The sequence below is a fragment of the Dasypus novemcinctus genome, chromosome 4, assembly GCF_030445035.2.
Source record: "Dasypus novemcinctus isolate mDasNov1 chromosome 4, mDasNov1.1.hap2, whole genome shotgun sequence".
In the NCBI taxonomy this organism is placed as follows: domain Eukaryota; kingdom Metazoa; phylum Chordata; class Mammalia; order Cingulata; family Dasypodidae; genus Dasypus; species Dasypus novemcinctus.
The window spans coordinates 89,295,567-89,318,019 of record NC_080676.1 but is presented as its reverse complement, the minus strand read 5'-3'; the positions used below and the strand labels follow the sequence as shown (position 1 = coordinate 89,318,019).

The following is a 22,453-nucleotide window of genomic DNA, read 5'->3' as shown; positions in this document are numbered from 1 at the left end:
TGAATAGAACAACAGGCAGATAGGGGATCTTCATAGACCTAAATACCTGAACATTTTGAAGGCTGGGCAGACAAGGAACGTGACACATGTTTTAAGAAAAAGAAGGAGGGAAGTGGATGTGGCTCAAGGGATTGGGCTTCGGTTGACCATATGGGAAGTCCAGGGTTTGATTCCCAGGGCCTCCTGGTGAAGGGAAGCTTGCCCATGTGGAGTGCTGGTCCATGTGGCATGCTGGTGTGTGGAGAGCTGGAGCAGCAAGATGACACAACAAAAAGAGACACAGAGGAGAGACATTAAGAGACACAGCAGATCAGGGAGCTGAGGTGACATATAAGATTGAGAGCCTCTCTCCCACTTTGGAAGGTCCTGGAATCAGTTCCTGGTGCTTCCTAAAGAGAAGACAAGCAGACACAGAAGAACACACAGCAAATGGACAGGGAGAGCAGACAGTAAGCACAAATGGCAAGGTGGTAGGGGGAGAAAGACATTTTTAAAAATTTTTGAAAAAATGAAAAAGAAGGAAATTTTAAACCTGCAACTTTGATTTCCTTAACTACCATGACTTGCAGGTGGTTAATGAGTAAACCATCTGGCACAACACTCTAACGGTTAATATATTTTCAATTATCAGTGCTGGAGTTCAGTTAGGAAATCTACTACTCCAAATGTTAGTGAAGAATTTTTCATCAAATTTCATGGGATTTCTGCTCCGTCCCGTTCTCCAGCTCCTTATGCTTCCCATGTGGGTACAAGGATCAGGTAACTCTTTTCACTTTTTCTCTCAGATGCATTTGTCTGGAAATCAATAACAAGTATCAGTCAGTTGTCCATTTATTTCTATAGAGTTGAGTAAATGGGGCATTATGCTTGATTCTGTCTGTCAATCATATAGTTCTCCAAGTTTTTGGTATTTAGCAACCAGTTTAATTTGAGCATGTTTGAGACAGTAACTTATTAAACAAGAGAACAAAAAAGGTAATAAGCACTGATCTTGAAGATTGTCTCAGCAGCTCCAAATTAGAGACCATAAACTGGAATCAAATTAACATTGGTAAATCAATTTTGTTTCCTTTCCCTTAGTATTTTTTGTGAATATCTTCCTGCAGTCTATTTGCTCTTTAATTTTGGGTTTGTTTTTTTTTGAGAATCTTCTCAGTCATTAAGAAATTTTTTATTTATATGTTGTGAAATCTGTTGTTTCCTTTGGGGCTTTCCTAGCCTTACGAGCTGAGGTACTCCTTGGATACTTTAAAGATTTAATAAATGTTCAGCCCTATTGTCTTCTCATCATTTTACTTTTTTTTTTTAAGCATATTTAATTTGAATCCACCTAGAATTAATTTGGTTCATGGTAAATGCAATACTCAACGTTGTATAATAATTAAAGAGAGAAAAATAGCATGATAATTTCAGGAGAGAAGAAAAATCATAACTTCTTGTTAAGGAGTTCTTCCAAGGAGAAGTAGCTTTGGAATTCAATTAGGTGATTCCATCTGATAGATAACATCGTATGCTATGGACAAAAGGAAATGATAACAGGTAGAGGAAACCAGCTTGTCTGTATTTCTTCCTAACTTACTTTAGCATCTAAAATGAGAAATGAAAAAGACTGGTTGTGTCTTCAAGTAATTTGGAATCTAGCGGGAGAGACAAGCATGTGAACAAACAAGTGAAAGGGTGTGGAAAATGCAATTATAGAAATGGATATGTGTTTTAATTTGCTAGGCTACTCAAGCACATACCACGCAATGATTTGGCTTGGGAACAGTTGGAATTTAATGTCTCAAGGTATTGAGGTGAAGGGAAAGTTCAAATCAAGGCATCATCAAGGGAATGCTTTCTCTCCTGAAGACTGTGGCTGCCAACAATCTGTAGTCCTTAGCTTGTTACATGGCAAAGTACATGGTGGTGGAAGCACATGGTGGTTCCTCCTGGTCTCTTCTTTGGGTTTGGTTCTGATGATGTTCAGCTTCTGGCTGCTTCCTCTGTGGCTCTCTCTCTATATATCTGAATTTCATTCTACTTAAAAAGTACTCGAGTAATAGTATTAAGACACATCCTGTTTGAGGTGGGCTACAACTTAACTGAAGTAACCTCATCAAAAAGTCCTATTTACAAATTAGTTTACACCCACAGGAATAGATTAAATTTAAGAACATATTTTGCTTGGATACACACAGCTCCAAACAACCAAAATATGAAAATAGGAATAGATACTAAAAGTAATGATTGTTACTTTTTTTGTGTTGCTATTTGACTTCCCTTATGTTTTATTGTGTCCTTCCTGAGTGCAGGGACCTTATCATCCATGGTAACTGAATCACCTATGGTAATTGTAATTGTGACTACATCTATATGTTTTTATTTGATATTCATGATATTATGTGAGTCAGAAATTATTAAACCCATTCTTCAGATGAAAAACCTGAGGCTTATGGAGTCAAAGGATTCCTGCAAGATCATGCTCCCAGAAAGCAGCCTAAGTGAGACATCCTCATAGATCTTTTGTTGATAAATTATGTGCTATCTGTACAACAAAGTTATTATATGCATTTGATTATTCCATAATACTGTGAACATAGATCAGGACTTTGGACAAATATTTGAAAAAAATTGCTTATAATTTCAACATGAAAGTTAAGAGAAGTGAGTGAAAAACAGATAATATAAGCAAAGTTGAATAAGGATCATAAAGATTTCTTTTTAACCTTTGCATTTAAATCAGACATGCAGGAAAATGTATAAATCATAAGTATACAGCTCAATGAATTTTCACAGTGATCAAATCAATACATCTAAGCAGAGATCAAGAACAGAAAATCAGCAGCACCCCAGAAGCCTTCTTCATGCCCTCTTCCTCTAACTCTCCCCCTGTCCCAATAGTACCATTATTATAATTTCTTACACCATAGATTCATTTTATCTGTTGCTGAACTTTTTAATAAGTGTCATCATTCAGTATCCATCAATTTGTGTTTGTTTTTTTTGACTCAATTATATATTGGTAAGATATATCTATATTGTTGAGAGTCGCGTGGTTTGTTAAATCTCATTTCTGTATAATATTCTACTGTGTGAATTCTATAATTCATTTATCAATTCTAATGTTGATATGCATTTGGGTAATTACTTGGTTTTGACTCTAAATAGTGCTCCTATGAACATTCTTGCACATGTATTGTAGAGAGCATACATATGCATTTCTTACCTAGAAGTAGATTTGCTGGTTATAGGATATACATATTTTTCAGCTTTAAGATACTGCCAAAGCATTTTCCAAAGGGGTTGAATGAATTTACATTCTCACCAGCAGTGTATTGGAGCTGTGCTTTCTACACATCCTCACCAGACTCAGTATGGTCTGTCTTTCATTTTAGTGATTCTCGTGCAGGTGATCAGCAGCTTAATATGTTTAAAAATTAGTCAATTTTCTATTGAGTTGTCTGTCTTCTTGATTTGTGGAAATATTCATACATCCTGGATACAAGTCCTTTGTCATGTAAATGTATGGTCAATACTTCTCTCTGTGGGTTGCCTTTTCACTGCTGAAGATGTATTATCTCTTGATGGACAGAAGTTATTAATCTGGCTTCTTTCACTGGGCAATTCACATTTAAGGTTTATCCATGTTTTCTTGTGGCTTGCTAGCTTATTTTTTTTCTTGCTGAGTAATATACCTTTGTGTGGATTATTACAGCTTGTTTATCCATTCGCATATTTAAGGCCATCTGTAGCAGTTTGATATGGTTATGAATTCCAAAAATAGATATTGGATTTTGTTTGTAATCTGATCTGTACCTGGGCATGATTGAGTTATGATTAGGGCGTTGAGAGTTGAAGGTTTCTGATGTTGGAGTTTTGATGTTGGAGTTTGATGCTAAAGACTTAAGCTGGAGCCCCAGGTTATAAGCTCACTAAGAGGAAAGAGAAACCAGCCCCAGGAAGAAAGGAACCTTGAACCCAGAGAGAAGCAAAACCCTGGAAGGGAAGAACCCAGAAAGCCTGAACCCTTGCCGATGTTGGCAGCCATCTTGCTCCAACATGTGAAAATAGACTTTGGTGAGGGAAGTAACTTATGCTTTATGGCCTGGTATCTGTAGGCTCCTACCCTAAATAAATACCCTTTATAAAAACCAACCAATTTCTGGTATTTTGCATCAACACCCCTTTGGCTGACTAATACACCATTTTTTCTTGCTTCCAGTTTGGTGCAATTATGAAGAAAAGTGCAATAAACATTCACATACTGATTTTTGTGTGGACAAAAGTTTTGAAATCAGTTGGGTAAATACCTAGGAATATGATTGCAGAATCACATAGTAAGTACATGTTTACCTTAGTAAAAAATCTGTCTGGCTGTCTTCCAAAGTGGCTATAATATTTTTCATTCCAGTGAGCAATGAGTGAGAGTTCTTATTGCTCCAGCATTTGGTGCTGTCACTTAAAAAAATTTAACCGTTATAGTAGGTGTGTAGCAGTACCTAATTGTTTTAATTTCCTAATGACAAAGGTGGCTGAACATATTTTAACATACTTATTTGACATCTGTTCATCGAATTATGTTGGCTCCTTTGTCAATGATCAGTTGACTCTATTTGTGTGGGTCAATATTTGAGCCCCCTATTCTGTTTCATTGATCCATATGTCTATTCTTTTGCTAATATCATATCATCATCTTTATTGTATCTTTATAGTAAGTCTTGAAGTTAGGCAGATTCATTCCTTTAATTTTATTCTTATTCTCAGTATCATGTTAGCTATTCTGGGTCTTTTGTCTTTTCATTTAAGCTTTATAATCAGTTTATCAATATCTAACCAACAGATTTCTGGCATTTTGAATGGGATTGCACTAATTCTATAGATCAAGTTGGGGAAAACTGATGTCCTGAAAATAGAGTCTTCCAATCCATGAACATGGAATACCCCTCCATTTATTCTGATCTTTGATTTCTTTTACCCAGAATTTTGTAGGTTTCTGTATATAGATGTTGCATGTATTTTGCTAGATTTGTTAGATCAAACTATTTCATTTTTTAGGATGTTATTAAAAATGGCATTGTGTTTTTTATTTTAAATTCCAATTTTTCATCATGGTACACTGGACAACAATTGCCTTTTGTATATTAATCCTTGCTGTAGTTGCTAATTAGTTCTAGTTTTTGTTGCTTCTTTGGGATATTTTACATAGACAAATCATATTATCTGTGAACAAAGAGAGTTTTATTTCTTCCTTCCAAATCTGTACACATATTATTTTGTTGTCTTATTGCACTATCTAGGACTTCTTTTATGGTGCTGAACAGGAGTAGTTGGAGGGGACATTCCTGTCTTGTTAATGCTGGAGTAAGGGTAAAGTATCAAGTTCCTCACCATTACATATGATATTAGCTGTAGATTTTTGTAACTGTATTTTTGAAATTGAGGAAGTTCCCCTCTAGCCCTAGTTTGCTTGGACTATTTTTTCTTGATTTCAAATGCTTTTTCTGCATCAATTTGCTATGATCATGTGACTTTAATTTTTTAGTTTATTGATGTAGTGGATTACTTTAATTGAGTTTTGAGTATTGACCCTGTCTTGCATACCTAGAATAAAATTTATGTGGCTGTAGTGTATAATTCTTTTTTTTTTTTAATTGTGGGATTTGATTTTCTAATATTCTGTTAAGGAAATTTGCCTTTATGTTCATCACAGATATTGGTCTGTAGTTTTCCCTTCTAGTAATGTCTTTATCTAGTTTTGGTATTATGGTAATCCTGGCCTCAAGGAATAAGTTAGGAAGTGCTCCATCTGCTTCCTTTTTTAAAAATTCTCAGCTATTATTATTTCAAATATTTTTCCTGCTCTATTTATTCTTTCTTCCAATTATGCATATGTTATACGTTTTGAAAATTTCCCACAGTTTTGGATATTACATTCTATTTTTTCATTCTTTTTTCTCTTTGTATTTCAGTTTGGAAAATTTCTATTGGCGTATCTTCAAGCTCACTGATTCTTTCTTCAACACTGTTGAATCTATTAGTGAGCCTGTTCTAGCATTCTTCATTTCTGTGTTACAATGTTTTTATTTCCAGCATTTTATTTTGATAATTTCTGAGTGTTCCCATCTCTCTGCCTATTATATTACCAATCTATTCTTCCATATTGTCTACTTTTTCTATTAAAATCCTAATGTATTAATCACAGTTACTTTAATTCCTAGTCTGGTACTTCCAAAATTGGTGTTATATATTACTCTCATTCTGATGCTTGCTTTGCCTCTTTAGATGGTTTTTTCTTTTTCTTGCCTTTTAGTATCTCATATAATTTTTTGTTGAAATTTACAGATGCTTTATCAGGTCATAGAAACTAAATAGGCCTTAAGTGTAAGTTTTGAGGTAAACTGTCTAGGAATTGGTCTGTGTTTATTGTTCATTGTAGTTCTTGGTACCAAGGGTTTCAGATTCCTTCAGTGTCCTTGTTTTCATCTTTCCTGATGCCTGGATTCTAAGAACTCCTTCTTAAGTAGAATCTGAGCTTTGCAGCTATTTCTGTTGTAAGCCATTCTTACTATATTAGAGCCCTGTTGACATGGTGGGAAGGAAAACATTCTAAAATCTTATCATTAAATCTGATTCTTTCAGTGGGTTTCTGTCCCTTGGCTGTAACTATCACAACTCTTTCTTGCTTTTAATTTTCTCCCCCTATTAGGTGAGAAAGGAAAGCCAAGGGGGAATCTAGAGTTGGGTCATTTCCTTTCTGCCTTTATGAGATAAAGCTCGGATAAAATATTTTTCCGGGGAGAATAGGCCTTTGTTATGGAGAAAAGTCTGGATTTATTTCAAAATGTTTACTTTTACCATACCCCTGCCAAAGGCAAGAGGTGATTTTTCTTGGCTGCTCACGATAAAAATCCCATGGTGTTCCTGAAGGTAACCAACGAAAGTGTGGGAGTTCCCCTAGCCCCTGAGGAATTTGTCACTCTCAAAGCTGTTTCACTCTCAGCCTCCAAATTTGGTCAAAATTACCATTGAACCATTGAAATATTCTTATCAGTTTATGTCTCCAGTAGTTCTGCCACAGGTAAGCAAATCTTATCTGTTTTTCTCTTTATTTGCCTCTCTTTCCAGATTTGGGGTGTGGAGGTGGTTTGCCCTTCACTTTCAATTCTATGATAGGCCCAAGAGAAGTCATTTATTTTCATGCATTCAGGTTTTTTGTTGTTGTTGTTAGGATAGGAATGACCCTTCCAAACTCTTTACATGTTACATCTGAAACTGGAAAACTTACAATTGATTTTAGAATAATGACCTTAAATCTAGGCCCTGCTAAAATTGACTTCGTAATTCTAATAATGTTTCTGTAGATACAGTCTTTCTAATTCCCTACATTTGCAATCATGTCATTTGCAATCTTTATTCCTTTCATTTCTTTTTGTTGGTTTATTGTCCTGGCTAGGAGCTCCAGAAGAGTGTTGGAGAGAAGTGCTGATGGTGGAAATCCTTGTCTTGTTTCTGAACTCAAGGGAGATATAGTCACAATTTCACTATTAAGTATAACGTTAGCTGTAGCTTTTTTTTTTTTTAAGAGGTACTGGGGATTGAACCCAGGGCCTTGTACATAGAAAGCAGGTGCTCAACCACTTGAGCTACATCTGCTCCCCAGGATGTAGTTTTTTGTAGTTACTTTTTATTAGATAAAGGAAATTCTCTTATATACCTAGTTTGATACCTGCTTTTTGCATGAGTAGATGTAGAAATTGGTCAAATTTTTTTCCTGAATCTAATAAGATGCTCATATACTTTTCCTCCTTTTCTCTTGTTAATATGGTGATTCATATTGATTGATTTTTCAAATATTAAACCACCCTTGAATAACTGGGGAGAGCGGAAACCTTGGTGATAATGCTATCCTTTTTAATATATTGATTCATTTGATCACCTAATATTATTTTAGGATTTTTGCATCATATTCATGAGATGCTTGGTCTATAATTCTTCTTTCTTGAAATAGTCTCATTAGGATTTAGTACCAAGGTTATGCTGCCTCAATAAAAAAAGAGCTGATCTCTTTTGGACTAAGGGAATTGTTCAAAGTTTTTTTTGGTTTTGTTTTTGGGGAGGTTTTGGATTTCAGAAAATTTACAACAGTAGCAGGAGAGGATCACTACTGAAGGTTGTTGGTGGTGTGGGATGTGTGGAAAAGGGTGCACCTGGGGTATACCTCTGTGGAATATGAATGTGCTCATATGGTCATGGGGTGCTATCTCAGTGGGTGGAGACCCACACAATAACCAACAAAATATTAAATTCCTATCCTGAGAAGTCCTGCTACATTCTTTAATAGACTAGCAAGAATATCTAGAGTACATAGGCAGTGACTAGTGAAAGAGGACAGAACAATATGCCAGGCCCCTTGGTATTAATGCGTGTACTTATGAACCTTTCACTTGTAAAATTGAAAGTTAGCCTCGCAATTTCTATTGCTTAAATGTTATCTCCTGAAACCTCCTTGTTGCTTAAATGTAGCCATTCTCTAAGCCAAACTCAGCATATAAACGCAATGCCTTCCCCCGAGCATGGAACATGACTGCTGGGTTTGGGCTTCCCTGGCACTGAGGGATTATTACCAAGCATCAATTAGCAATGCACTTGGAAAAAGATCTTAACAGAAGGGAGGAATATTAAATCTGAAAGAGTTTTTATCCTAAGAGATTTCAAAATGAGTTGGGAGGTCATTCCAGAGGTTATGCTTATGCACATCTCAGGAGGATCTCACTAACTGTCACAGTAAACAAAGCCTCAAAAGGGGGCCTCTTGAGGGCTCTATAGACATCTGGACACTATAGGCAGGGCACACAACCCCATAAATGAGACTTACCTTGGAATATATGTTATCATATTTCCCCAATATAACAGAATTAGAATCATTTATAATTTCCATATACATGGTTCTTCTGCCCCTTTTATTTGAACCTATAATTAACACTATATCCATTAAACATATGTTCCAAGGATTAAATCTTCAGTCTGTTCATATGCCAGTTGGGCCCTAAATCTCAGCAGAGTTGCAGCCAACACCTACTCTCCAGTTCATCAGACTCACCCAGGACAACTAACAAAAGGATGATGAGGGACAACACCCATCCCTCAAAAAACAGAGAGTATGTACAACTGCAAACAATACAGTTTCATCCATCTGCCTCATGGGATCTACACCCCCTCTCAATCAGAAGCAGAATGGGCATCACCATCCACAAGATTCAGGAATGAACAAAGGAAAGGAGGGAATGCAACTATGGACCAAAGTAAACTTATTATGATTCTAGTAATGGAAGAACTCGTAACATTGATATAAAGATATTCTGAGCAGGGAGAGAGTGAAGAATACATGGAACATGGGGCATTTTTTAGGGCATTGGAATTGTTTTACCTGATTTTGCAATGATAGATATAGACCATTATACATTTTGTCAAAACTATAAAATTGTACCATGCAAAATGTAAACCATAATGTAACCTATAGACCATGGTTAGTAGCAATGCTTCATATTTGTTCACCAATTTTAACAAATGTCCCACACTAATGAAAGATGTTATTAATAGGAGAAAATGTGAGAGGGGGAAGGGCATATGGGAATTTCCTATATTTTCAATATAACTTTTCTGTAATCTAAAACTTCTTTAAAAATAAAATAAAATAAAAAAACAAAAAAGGTTTACTGAGGCATTGACTGCAGAACTCTTATGAAAGTGAGAGCCACTGAGTGTACACTTTGGATAGAACGTACAAAGCATGGGACTGTATAACACAGTGAACCATGTGGTGGAAGATGGACTGTGGTTAACAGTACAAATATGAGAGAGTTCTCTCATGAATTATAACAATTGTACAATACTAAATTTTGCACATTATGGATGATTGTTTTGTAAGCTCACAACTTATCTAATAATAAAAAAAAAGAGTTGGTATGTATTTTCACTTCTCCTATTCTATTGAAGAGTTTTATATGATTGATATTATTTCTTCCATAATTGTTTGCGAAAGTAAATAAAGGCCTTGATTTTTAAAATTTGGTCTTAGCATATTTTTAATAATGAATTAGATATCTTTACAGATATCTCACGACTCTGGCTTTCTATCTCATCTGTGTCATGGCTGGTAAGTTGTGCTTTATGATAATTGTCAAAATTATTTGCATATGGTTGTTGATATCATTCTCTATTATCTTTTTAATATATGCAGGATTTGTTATGCAGTCCCCCTTTTATCCTAATAACTTGCATTTCCTTTCTTTTTTTCTCGATCAATATTGCTTGGGGTTTATTAATTTTACTAATCTTTCAAAATAATTTAATCTTGTCCTTTCTTTCATTTGATTAACTTGAACTCTTATAGTTGATATTTCCATTCTTAAACATTCGAGAAATTTTATTTCCCACTCTTTTGCTAGCATCTTGAGATGGAAGCTTTTTATTATCAATGTTCTGCCTCATTTTTCTTCTAATGCGTGGATTTAAAGCTATGCCTTTTCCCCGTTCACTTTTTTAGTTGCATATCTCAAGTTTTAACATGTAATATCTTTGTTATCATTCAGTTCAGAATACCTTCTAATAGGTTTATCTCTCTTTCTAAAAGCATGGTTCTCTAGAGGTTCAAAATGAGAGACTAATGCATGTTTACCTTCTCAGCACTAAGAGACTTTGGGAATTTCTTCTGAGCTTTTGAGAGAGAATTTTGAAGAAACTCTTAGAAGAGAACTTAGTTCCAAGTCTCTTATCCAGTACACACTCAGAATTTGGTAAATGTTTTGATGGGAAGACCAGCTATATGTTTGATCTTCCTCATTTTTCTATTGTTACTCTGGTTCAAGCTACTACCAAAAGTTCTGTTGATTTCTGTTTCTCAGCAGCAATGAATGCTAAAGGCCAAACCTAGATTCTTCCCTTGATCTGTGCCCAAATCAGAAAGCGTTTTAGCAGCTTTTCAATATGAATCCAGCACTCTTTCTGGAGCTTTTTACTCTCTAGGGGTCCTCCTTGAGAGAGTGTTTATCGTCTAAGATCCCTGAGACTGGGAAAATTTCATTCTGCTTATCTGAGGTTTTGATTTAGCTCTTGGCCTCCCATCCTGTGCAGCTCTGTAACTCGGCAGAAATATTGAGGGAAAAATCAACATGTTTCTGAAGCACCACAAAATCCTCCATTTTGTCCTTGCAGTTCTCCAAACATCTCTGCTGGCTTATCTGGTGCCTGATTCTCAGATTCTAACCCAAACTGAGAATTGACAAATAACCCCAGGTATGGCTGCCAATCCTCATCTTACTTCTGAGAGACTCCCTTTATATTCTATAGTTTTTCTTGGTTTTGCAGTTCCTTGCTGCTTTTAAATAAATGACTATGTAATTAATCTGACTTTTCTAGTTGTTCTCAGTAGTATCATGACCTCCTGCAAACTATCCCATCTAAAAATTGAAGTTTTGAAACTCTAAGCTTAATTTTAATTATTTTTTGTATCTCTTGACACTTTAGATAGACATGCACACATTTAATAGGCAAATTTTCCAAAATCTTTCTTTTCTTTAGAAGGAAAATAAAAAATTTCACTTAAACTTCCTATTAGAAAATACCTTCATCAGATTCCATTTTCAACTACTATGTAGTGTCAGGGAAAATTATTAAGAATTTTTTATCTTAACCAACTAAGTAATTGTGCCCTGTTGCCAATCTTAACACACTAAGCAGAAGTTTGAGGGAATTAACGCTTCTGAAGGGGATCTCAGGATAATTATTTGCTCATATCTTTAAATTCTTATGCCCTGTATTTATCTTATTACCATTCCTATAATCATCAAATCTTTAGTTTAGTTGAGCTAATATCATTCTTACCATATAATCTATAAGCTAAAAAGCAATTTGTTACCAACAAAACCCATGTGGTTAATTTGTGTTTCAGTTTATGCATTCAATAAATATTTATTGATGAGTTAGTATATGCTAATGGAGAAGACAGGAGAGTGCAATTTCTAGTTGAAAGAGAGGCAAATAAAATGATAATTAGAGAAGCAGGTGTGTTCAAGTGATAGAGCCTCCACCTGCCATATGGGAGGAACTGGGTTTGATCTGTGGGACCTCCTGGTGAAAAAGAAGGAGAGAATGCATGCCTGCGTGGCGAGCCAAGTGCCCACATGAGTGCCTGCGAGATGAGCCAAGTGCCCAGGTGATAATTATAACACAGTGAAATAAGTGCTTTGATTTGGTAAGGTAAAGGTGTAAGAATAATTTTTACTTAATACTTCATTTTATTTTCAGGTTTTTCACATAGGATAAAGCACAAAAATAATGAGACGGCTGTATTGGGAGAAAATGTGACAATTTACTGTAATATGACAACTCAAGCAGATGTTATGCAAGTTACTTGGCAAAAGATCCAAGATTCTTTGCCACAAAATATTGGCACTTATAGCAGTAAATATGGGGAAAAGATTCTTCCACCATACCTAGGTCGGCTACACTGTGAGATTATAGAACCCAATTCCTCACTCATAACTATCCGTGAAGTGACCTTCGAAGATGAAGCCTGCTACCAGTGTCTATTTAATGTGTTTCCACATGGAAGCTATGGAGGACGAATCTGCCTTAACATACTAAGTATACATATTTTCTGGGGGAAGGGGAGGCAAATTTCTAGGACAGAAATCATGGGGATGGATCTTTGTGAATGGAGACCAGAGAAAGAATAGTGAAGTTGGAAAGACAAAGCCTTAGGGGTCAAATCCTTCTTCGTACAGAAGGAAAAAATGAAAGCCGAAAATGGATTTGTGACTTGCCTGTTGTCAGACAGTACAGGACGAGGCATAGCAATTAGGTTGTCTGTTGTCTTGTCTAACTCCTTTACACCACACCACACTGGCTTTAATCCAGTGGATAAAATACACAAAGAGAATGGGGATTTTCTCACTACAGAGTTGAGGCAAGAGAGGAAAAGGAAAAGACAGTAGAGAAGGAAAAGGAGAAAAGATGAAGACCCAAGAGAACAAATGAACCCCCTAGTCTCACATGAACAAATTGTTATAGGGCTAAAGTTAGTGCAATAGTGTTTTCCCATTATATGGCTATAAATGTAAGACACTGGGGTTCAGAGCATGTAATTTTCATATTGAATGGAAGTTGAAACACCAGTTGTTCCCTGCAAACTGGGGGGCCTGTCAGCGGGTACAGATGTAATTGTGAGGTTTAGTAAAATATATAGAGAAGTATCTGAAAGGGGTATGATTTCAACATTTTGCCTTCATATGAAATTTTTTGGCAAGCCCAGTCTTTAACACCAGGAAATCCGGTATGACATATTTTTATATTTAATTTTGTTTCTCCTTTTTCCCTTAGCTGTGTCTGAATTAAAAACTGAAGTCCGGTTCAATCTCAGCTCTGAAGATTTTCTTACAGTTATTAACTCAGCTATGGGAAAACCCGCTCCCCAAATATCTCTTTTACCATCCCAAGTCCTGATTAATCCTCCAGTGGAAAACCTTGTTCAGAACCCAAATGGCATCGTAACTGTCACTAAGTTGTGTAATGTTTCTTTGGAGACTGCGAGGTTCCTACGACTCCAACACCTGATCGTGCGCTTGGATCATCCTCTAAAGAAGGAAGAGAAGATTGTTCCTCTGTTGGGAGAACAAGAATGTAAGTAGAAGTGATATACAACAAGAGGAAATACTGATCTTCAAAATTCATTGCTAAATAGATGTATAAGTCATCTATTTTTAAAAAATATAAATCAAAGTTATACATATACATGGTTCTAGGAATTAAATAATAAAGCCCCTACTCCAGTTTTGGTCCCTAGATATCTTTTTTTATATGGCACAGTTTTGATTGATATTTACATGCTCTCCCCTTAATTTCTGCTTCAATCAATGACGTTTAAGCTTATCTATTCCACCCACAACTTTTCTTCCTCCCTCTTCCTCTCAGTGTAGTTCATTTGCTGCTCAACTCTGCAACTTGCAACACCATGACTAAATGTAGGATTCTTGCTTCATCCACATAGTATCTCCAAGCTGCCCACCTCTCCTTGCCCACCCTTCTCTGGAACTCTGTCAGCTGTGTTTATCTTTTGATTCATAACAATAATTAACTGGGTATGGTTTTCTAATAGGATGGTTCCAAAATCTGAAAACCAAAAAATAGCATTTAAATAATTTTGGCTTTATATCCCATCTAACAATCATTTAAAATTCAAATATTTAGTCCCTCTAAATATATGAAATATAAATATTGACATACTTGGGTTTTAATATACCAACTTACTATTTGTTTTCTATCATCTAACTTATTTTATGTCCCTTTCTGTTTCTTTTCCTGATTTCTTTTGCATTAATTTTTAAAAATTTCATTTAATCCCTCTACTAGTTTATTACTAAACACGTTAATTTACCCTTCATTTAATGGTTGACTTGGACATTATAACATACATTCTTGACTTTTTAAAGTTTAATATAATTTAGTGCTTTTACCACATCTCAGGCAATATAATGGATTTATTTCAACTCCCATGTTTGTGCTATTGTTGTTGTATATTTTAGTTAATTATTTAAATCTCATGATGTATTACTGTTATTGTTATGTGTAGTCAATATTATTTAGATTTACCCTTTCTGTTCTTTTTTCACTTCTTCCTCCATCTTCACACTTTCTTTTATTAATAGAAATCTTTTTCTTCTGTCTAAAGAATTCCCTTTAGTTTTCCCTTTAATGAAGGTGTTCAGATGACCAATTCCCTCAATTTGTTGGTCAAAAAATGTCTTCAGTTTTGGAGAACATTGCTACAGAATTCATAATTCCAGCTTGGTGGTTATTTTCTCATCACTTTGCTAGGGGCCTTATATTGGCTTCTGGCTTGCATTATTTCTGTTGAATAGAAATCTCTCAGTTTTATTGTTGCCCCTTTGAAATAAATGTATTCTACCTCCCTGCCCCGTCCTCCCCAGGCTGATTTAGAGATATTCTCTTTGTCTTTGTTTTCCAGAAGTTGTATTATGATATGTCTGTTTATCCTACTCTGGGTTCCCCTAAGCTTCTTGAATCTGTGGATACTGTCTTTCATCACGTTTGGAAAATTCTTGACTATTAGCTCTTCAGGTATTGCTAGGGAGTAAGCATCTGGCTGTCTAAAGTTCTGACATGATATGATATTGCTGACATACCACCATTCTGACTTATAAAAAGATAATTTTATAAGGCTACACTTAATATGATTTCAGGAATATCATTTGAACATTATTAAGACCCAGCCTTATAGTGCCTCTAATCGTGAAACCTTGCCAACTTTCAAGTTGACCCTTTTAAAAAGAGTTGACTCTTTTAGAGTAAACATGAAAATCCTCAATATTAACCATTTAAGCTTGGACGAAGATGGTATTCTCAAATCCTTCCTCCCCTTCTAACTTTTCCTTTTGATTTAGTGCAAAATTACATAGGATGTTGTAGCAAACTGTTGTAGCTAACTGAGGGCCCAATGACAGACTCCACTCCATTCTAGGATCAAGAATAACATACTATCCTTTTCCTACTTAAACAGAGGACTTAAGATAATGGTGGCCCTCTGTAGTTCAGAGCAAATGCTCTAATTCCTTTATGCTCTAGCTTAGAGTTTTGATGGTTATCTTTCCATGAAATATCCTACTTGAATATCCTAAAGAGTTCCTAAGAGCCACAAAGTATACCATGTATCTGTAAAGAAAGAACCTTTTTCTGTGTAGTCAGACAGCTTCAAACTATTAAGCATGTAATGGTTTCATCTCTGATATTTCTATATGCCATATGCCTTTTTAAAAAGATTTGTTTACTTTATTATTATTATATCATTTTTTGTCCCCACTCCCCCAGGATGGTCCTCTCCTCTTGTCTGCTCATTGTTTGCTCACCTTCTTCAGGATGCACAGGGAACCAAACCCAGGAACTCCCACATGGGAGGCGAGTGCCCAACGGCCTGAGCCATATCCATTCCCCATGGGTTGCAGCATCTGCTGGCTTGTGGTATCTGCTCGTTTAGGCACCTACTTGTTGCTGTGGGTGTGGTGTCTAGCTCATTGCTGCAGGAGCGGTGTCTAACTGGTTGCTGCAGGTGTGGTGTCTGTTCTTCTTCTTTAGGAGGCATGGGGACCTGAACCTGGGACCTTCCAAATGGTAGACAGGCACCCAACTGCTTGAGCCACATCTGCTTCCCTCCATATACTTTTTAAAAACAAATCAACTTTATTGATATGCATCAATAAAGCATACAATTCATCCAAAGTGTACAATCAGTGGTACTTGCTATAATCACATAGTTGTGTGTTCATCACTTCAATCATTATTAGAGCATGTTCATTATTTCAATAATAATAATAATAATAAAACAAGAAAATTCCTCACCTCACAATCTCTCTATGCTTTCTCCATTGTACATAGCTGCTATTTCTAGCTATTCTATCCAAAGTGTACTTTTAACTTGAATCTCAAGTTAAAGCAAAGTCATTTAAGTTACATCCCTCATCTTTCATTTCTGGAGCCTTTTTCAACCTAGTGTACTATTCTTCAGTTTTCAAGAATTAAGAAAAACATGTCTGTTGACCTGCTTTTGCAATTTAGAATTAATTTTGCAAATTGAAATTGTTTTACTTATTCTCATAGCCTTGTCTTCCTGCTTTATGAAAGTAATATCAACCTCATCTGAGAATCATAATTTGGAGATATTATAATTATCATCTGTTTCCTTATCTTCCCCTTCTACTGACCATTTTCATTTTGTGTTTCTTTTACTCAGTCTTTCTCTCTCCTATTGCAGGTTTTTGTCAATATCTTATGAGCCTTGATTGGAGGTTTACAAAGGGATGCAAATTGTCAAGAGGCAGCATTTTTAAAAAAGAGAGCAAGCAGCAATTAGCTAGGAGAACCAAAAAGTCACGATGTAAAAGTCTTTATTCTGAAATCCTGATCTCCACATTGTTTTAGATATTACCAATCCATTGCCTGGGGAATAAGCACCAGGATGTCAAAAGTTCTGCTTTTGGGTGTAGAAATGGGTGTTTTTGACTGTAATCTTAATTGTGTGACTCACCCCCCACTCACCACATTTATTGTCTTCAGAGTCCTCTGCAGGACTCTTTCTGCAAATGTATTCTGCTCTGTGCAGTCATGAAGCTGCATCTTCTTTCAGTCTGCATCATGCCTTGGCAATTTTGCTATCTACTCTATATTTTTCATACTTTTGTTTAAATCTCTTGACCACTGAAGGTCACTCATCACTTTGTTGTTTCGCATTTAATCCTTTTGTTACAATAATTTTAATGGCATCTTGGGAAGGAGGAGAGACTTTGCTATGTCTGTCTCTTGAAACTGAAATTAATCAGCTCCCTTTTTCTTGTTAATTCCCCTAAGTAATGAGATTGGAGTATGCCAATTGAATTGCAAATATATCTCTCATCAATATTCCACTGATAGATTAGATTATTATGGTTAATTTTAATTCTCACTCAGAAACAAATGTCAGTAAATTAAGAAGAGAAGCCTTCCTTGCTTAGCTTTGTAACCAGTATTAGACATGTAAATTCCTGTTCTGTTGAAATCTCATATAGAGTCTCGTTTTTCTTATGCTTTGTTGTTGGCTTCAGAGCTCATTGACATTTTAGTGCCAAATTCACCAGATTCACCCTCCCTTATGTATTTGGAATGAGCTATCAGGTGTCTCTCTAAAAAAGAAAGTAGGTAAAAACTAGAAATTAACACTAAATAATCCTTGTAAGATGCTTAGCACAAGGCCTAGCACCTTACTGTTAAATATTAATTATTATTATTGTAAATTTATTTTCTAAGGTTGTTACAGACTCTGGAAGTTCCATTTTAGTAATTGGATAATAGTTCACCAAATGACAATATTGTATTTTACTTAATCATTTCTCTGTGTTTGAACATTTAGGTGTTTATGTTGTTTTTCTTATTCTTGACAATGGTAGGATATTAATATCATATTGATAAGCATTTTAAGCTCTGATGAACATGAATATATATTAGCATATTCCTTTATAAAATGGAAAATGGCAAATAATCTTACAGTATTAATTTGAAAACAATAAAAAGCACATACTTTCATGCAGTTTGGCTTGTTTTCTAGACATTTCCTTTAACCCAACAAGAATGTATACTGAAGGACAAGTCTGAAGCTGGAAGGCAGAGTCTGTTATATGTGCACGGTGGCGCAAATAAGTGGAATTGGAGTTTTCTTTTAAAATGAACAAACGAACAAAATCCATCAAATGCAAACATTCCTTGAGTAAAAAATCAACTTGTTATAACTAGATGCTAATGGTTTCCATGGATAATGTTTGAAGAAGATATTTGTTAACATCAAAGCAAAACATAATATATAAGTGGAATTCCTATTTAAAAAAAAAAATTAAAAGAGCATTACAGATTAAAAGTGACCAAATGATAATACAGTGTAAAGAAAGGAATATAATCACAAAGAATATGTTTCTGATTTATGTTTTTCAGATATTTTCAGTTATTCACATAACCGGCTACCTATAGTTGGTGCAATCATAACTTTTCTACTTGTTGTTCTTGTGACCTTTCTGCCTATTTTTTGGAGAAAGAAAAAGTAAGTTGTATTACTACCTGCTTGTGTAAGAGAAGATGGGTAAAACAGGACTAGTTGCAAATAAAAATTTAAAAAAACACACAAAAATTCCAAGGGCTCTGTCAAAGTTTTCTGTTATAAAATATTATTTTCTGTTTGCTTGGTAATTCCTGCAGTCAGGGATTTGACTTTGTTAAAATGATATTCTATTTGGGGTTGGGATATATTAAGGCTGTTGGAAATCATTTATGTTTATAGTAGAGTTTAAGATTCCTTCTTAAGGACAGATTTCGATAAAAGACACTATAATGACCCCAAATATCCGTGGGAGAGGGGGTCCACTGAGTGGTAAAAAAGACTGAAATTGGAAGTCTGAGATAAGTCCAACTGACAAAGCTACGAAGAGGTAATAGTACAATTATAATAATATTCTTTTTTTTTTTAAAGATTTATTTCTCTCCTACTCCCCATTGCATTGTCTGTTCTCGCTGTGTTCTTCTGTGTCTACTTGCATTCTCAGTGACACTGGGAATCTGTGTCTCTTTTGTTGTGTCATCTTGCTGCATCAGCTCTCCATGTGTGCAGCGTCACTCCTGGGCGGGCTGCACTTTTTGCGCAGGGTGGCTCTCACTGCCGGGAGCACTCCTTGCATATGGGGCATCCCTACACGGGGGCCATCCCTGCGTGGCAGGGCACTCCTTGCACACGGCAGCACTGTACATGGGCCAGCTCACCACATGGGCCAGGAGGCCCTGGGTTTGAACCCTGGACCTCCTATATGGTAGGCAGATGCTCTATCAGTTGAGCCACATCTGCTTCCCCCTTAATAATCTTAACTTTTTGACTATAGTGAATGGTATTTTATTTTTTAATGAAATTTTCTAGTTGGTTACTAGAGGTTTAGGATTGTTTCTGACCTTTGTAAGTTAAACAGTATTTGAAAACCTTGTTAAACATTTTATTAATTCAAAGCTTTCCTCTTGATTCTGATTGTTTTCCAGGGAGATGACCATTCCTCTACAATAACGACAGTTTTGCTTCTTCTTTTCTCATTCTTATACCTACCTCTTTTTATATTAAATAATAACAGTGATAACATTTATTTTTGTCTTGTTTCTGAACTTAAAGACTAAAATTTCTGTAAGGATAATGTTTGCTGCAGTGTTTGACTACTTTGCCTTTATCACATTTAGGAAATATTTACTGCTCTTATTTTTCTTTGATTTTTATCATAAATAGATTGTTGAACTTAATTTATATGACATCTGTACTGTATTAGTCAGTCAAAGGGGTGCTGATGCAAAATGCTAGAAATTGGTTGGTTTTATAAAGAGTATTTATTTGGGGTGAGAGCTTACAGATACCAGGCCATAAAGCATAAGTTGCTTCCCTCACCAAAGTCTATTTTCACATGTTGGAGCAAGATGGCTGCTGATGCTGCGAGTGTTCAGGCTTCCTGGGTTCCTCTGGGCTCAGTTCCTCTGTTTTCTCCACAAGGTCAGCTGTAGAATATGAGTCTCTCTAGGCTTTGCCTCTCTCCACAAGGTCAGCTGTGGACTATCAGGTGAACGGCTCTGTCTCTCTCCCTGTGGCTCCAGCTTCAGCATCAAACTCCATGAAAACTCCAACATTAAAAGTCCCCAACTCTGTCCTTTGCCATGCCTTGTATCTGTGACTCCCCACCCACCAAAGGGTGGGGACTCAATGCTGTACTGGCATAAAAGGTTTGCACGATTACTTAATCAGCAAACCTCTGAATCCAATATAACCTAATATGTCCAGAGGAAAAGAATAGTTTACAAACATAATCCAATATTTCTTTTTGGAAGTCATCAATAATATCAAACTGCTATATGTATATATTTCTTGGTGAGGTGTCTGTTCAGCTTTTCGGCTCAATTTTTCATTGGGTGGCTTATCTTATTGTTGAGTTTTAAGAGTTCTTTGTATATTTTGTATATAAGTCCTTAATGAGATAAATGTTTTGCAAATACTTTCACTCAGTCTGTGGCTTGTCTTTTCATTGTCTTAGCCATGCTTTCACTGGGTAGAAGTTTTTAATTTTAACGAGTCCAACTTATCATTTTTTTCTTACATGGAGTGTGCTTTTGGTGTTGTGTCTAAGAAGTCATTGCCACACCCAAGGTCACCTAGATTTTCTCCCATGCTTTTAGTTTTGTGTTAAACATTTGTCTACGATCCACTTTGAGGTAATCTTTGTGAAGTGTGTAAGTTATTAATCTAGACTCATTTTTTTGTGGATGGCCAGTTGTTCCAGCATCACCTTGTTTGAAAAACTATCCTTTTCCTATTGCATTTCCTGGTTTCTTTGTTAAGAAGCAGTTGACCATATTTGTGTGTGTTTATTTTTAGGTCCTCTATTCTGTTCTGTTGTTCTGTTTCTCTATAATCTTGCCAATGTCATACTTTCCATATAAACTTTTGAATCAGTTTGTTGTTATTCATAAAGTAACTTGCTCAGATTATAACTGGAGTAACATTGAATCCATAGATCAAATTGGGAAGAACTGACATCTTAACGAAATTGAGGCTTCCTATCCAGGAACACAGAATATCCATTTATTTAGATATTTTTATTTCTTTCATAAAAATATCATAGTTGTCTTCATATTTCTTCATAGTTTGTACATCCTTGGCTAGATTTATACCCAAGTGTTAACATTTCTGATCTAAGGTAAATGGCTTTTTTTTTTTAAGGTATTACTTATTTTTGGTATATTTATAATGTTCGTTTGCACTTTCCTCTATGCATGATACATGTGATAAAAGTAAAAAGTTTTAAAAAAATACCAAGTAGCAATTTTTTACAAAGACAAAGTAGAGTTTAAAGTGCTTGTTTCAAAAATAATAATTCACTGTCTTCTTGCATCTACCTCTGCCTTGATACATTTATGACATTTTTACAAGTGATCTTTTCTCTTCCTTTTTGAAGCTTTTAGAATTCTTTCTTTGATTTCTTTGATTTTCTTAATTTGGTCTTAACTTCACTATAAAATGTCTATACACGGGTTTTCTCTTATGCACCCTGTTTGACACTTCATGAGTCATTTCAACATGTGTATTCCATGTTTCTGCTTTTAAAAATGAGTTGTTATTTTACTAGTCAGAGTCTTCCATTTTTTTCCTTCCCTTGTGGGACTCTTTCTATTATATAGATATTGACACTCTGTATTTGTATGTGTGTGTATGTACTACACTATCTTGGAGAGAGATGGGGGATTGAGAAAGTGGTTGAATGAGGAGAAGGAAAGAATTTCAGAGTGAGGGGCTGAGATACAAATGTGGTGCTATCTGCATGTGTTCCTACTCATATAATTCTCTAACTTCCCCCAAATTTGTGACACTTCTTTTAAGACCTACACTTTTTTTTTCTGTCTAAAATGAATGTGAGCATAAATGTCGCGGTTGTCACCTCACTCACCGATCACCTGTTATTAGTATATGAAAGTAATATGTGGAAAAAATTAGGCTTCTAAAGAAAAACCCAGAATTTTCTGTCAAATTCAGTTTCAGTTTAAAGCATTTTATGGGTGCTCTAATGTGGGAGTAATGCTGCGCGGGATGGGAAAGCAACAGCACCATGGAGCCTTACAAATGGTAGTGGTAAAACAGAAAAGGCTTCAGAGGGTGGACATTTCATTGATCTGTTTGTTCTTTTCTTTTTTTCAGAGCCAAGAACTCTGAAATTGCTGAAACAAGATCCCCATGGTCACTGCACGCAGAAACTCCTCACCAAAGAAAGAAAAACCAGTCACATTAGGCAAGGAGAGAGAATCACAGAATCGATTGCTTCTGGATAAAAATAATAAATGTAAATTTGTTTTGTAAAGACAT

General features: G+C 35.6%; 1 protein-coding gene across 2 annotated transcripts; it reads left to right on the top strand.

Annotated features, from left to right (window-relative positions):
- The first annotated feature begins 637 nt into the window (after positions 1 to 637).
- On the top strand, positions 638 to 22,411 carry LOC101424382 (OX-2 membrane glycoprotein-like). Of its 2 annotated transcripts, none has more exons than XM_004483406.3 (5): positions 638 to 759; positions 12,289 to 12,627; positions 13,363 to 13,662; positions 18,514 to 18,619; positions 22,289 to 22,411. In XM_004483406.3, the coding sequence occupies exons 1-5, from the start codon at positions 666 to 668 to the stop codon at positions 22,377 to 22,379; spliced, it is 930 nt and encodes a 309-aa protein (XP_004483463.3). In that variant the 5' UTR covers positions 638 to 665; the 3' UTR covers positions 22,380 to 22,411. The 2 variants fall into 2 exon arrangements, with proteins under 2 accessions (XP_004483463.3, XP_071070926.1); XM_071214825.1 differs by lacking the exon at positions 638 to 759 and adding an exon at positions 10,095 to 11,277.
- Positions 22,412 to 22,453: the final 42 nt, after the last annotated feature.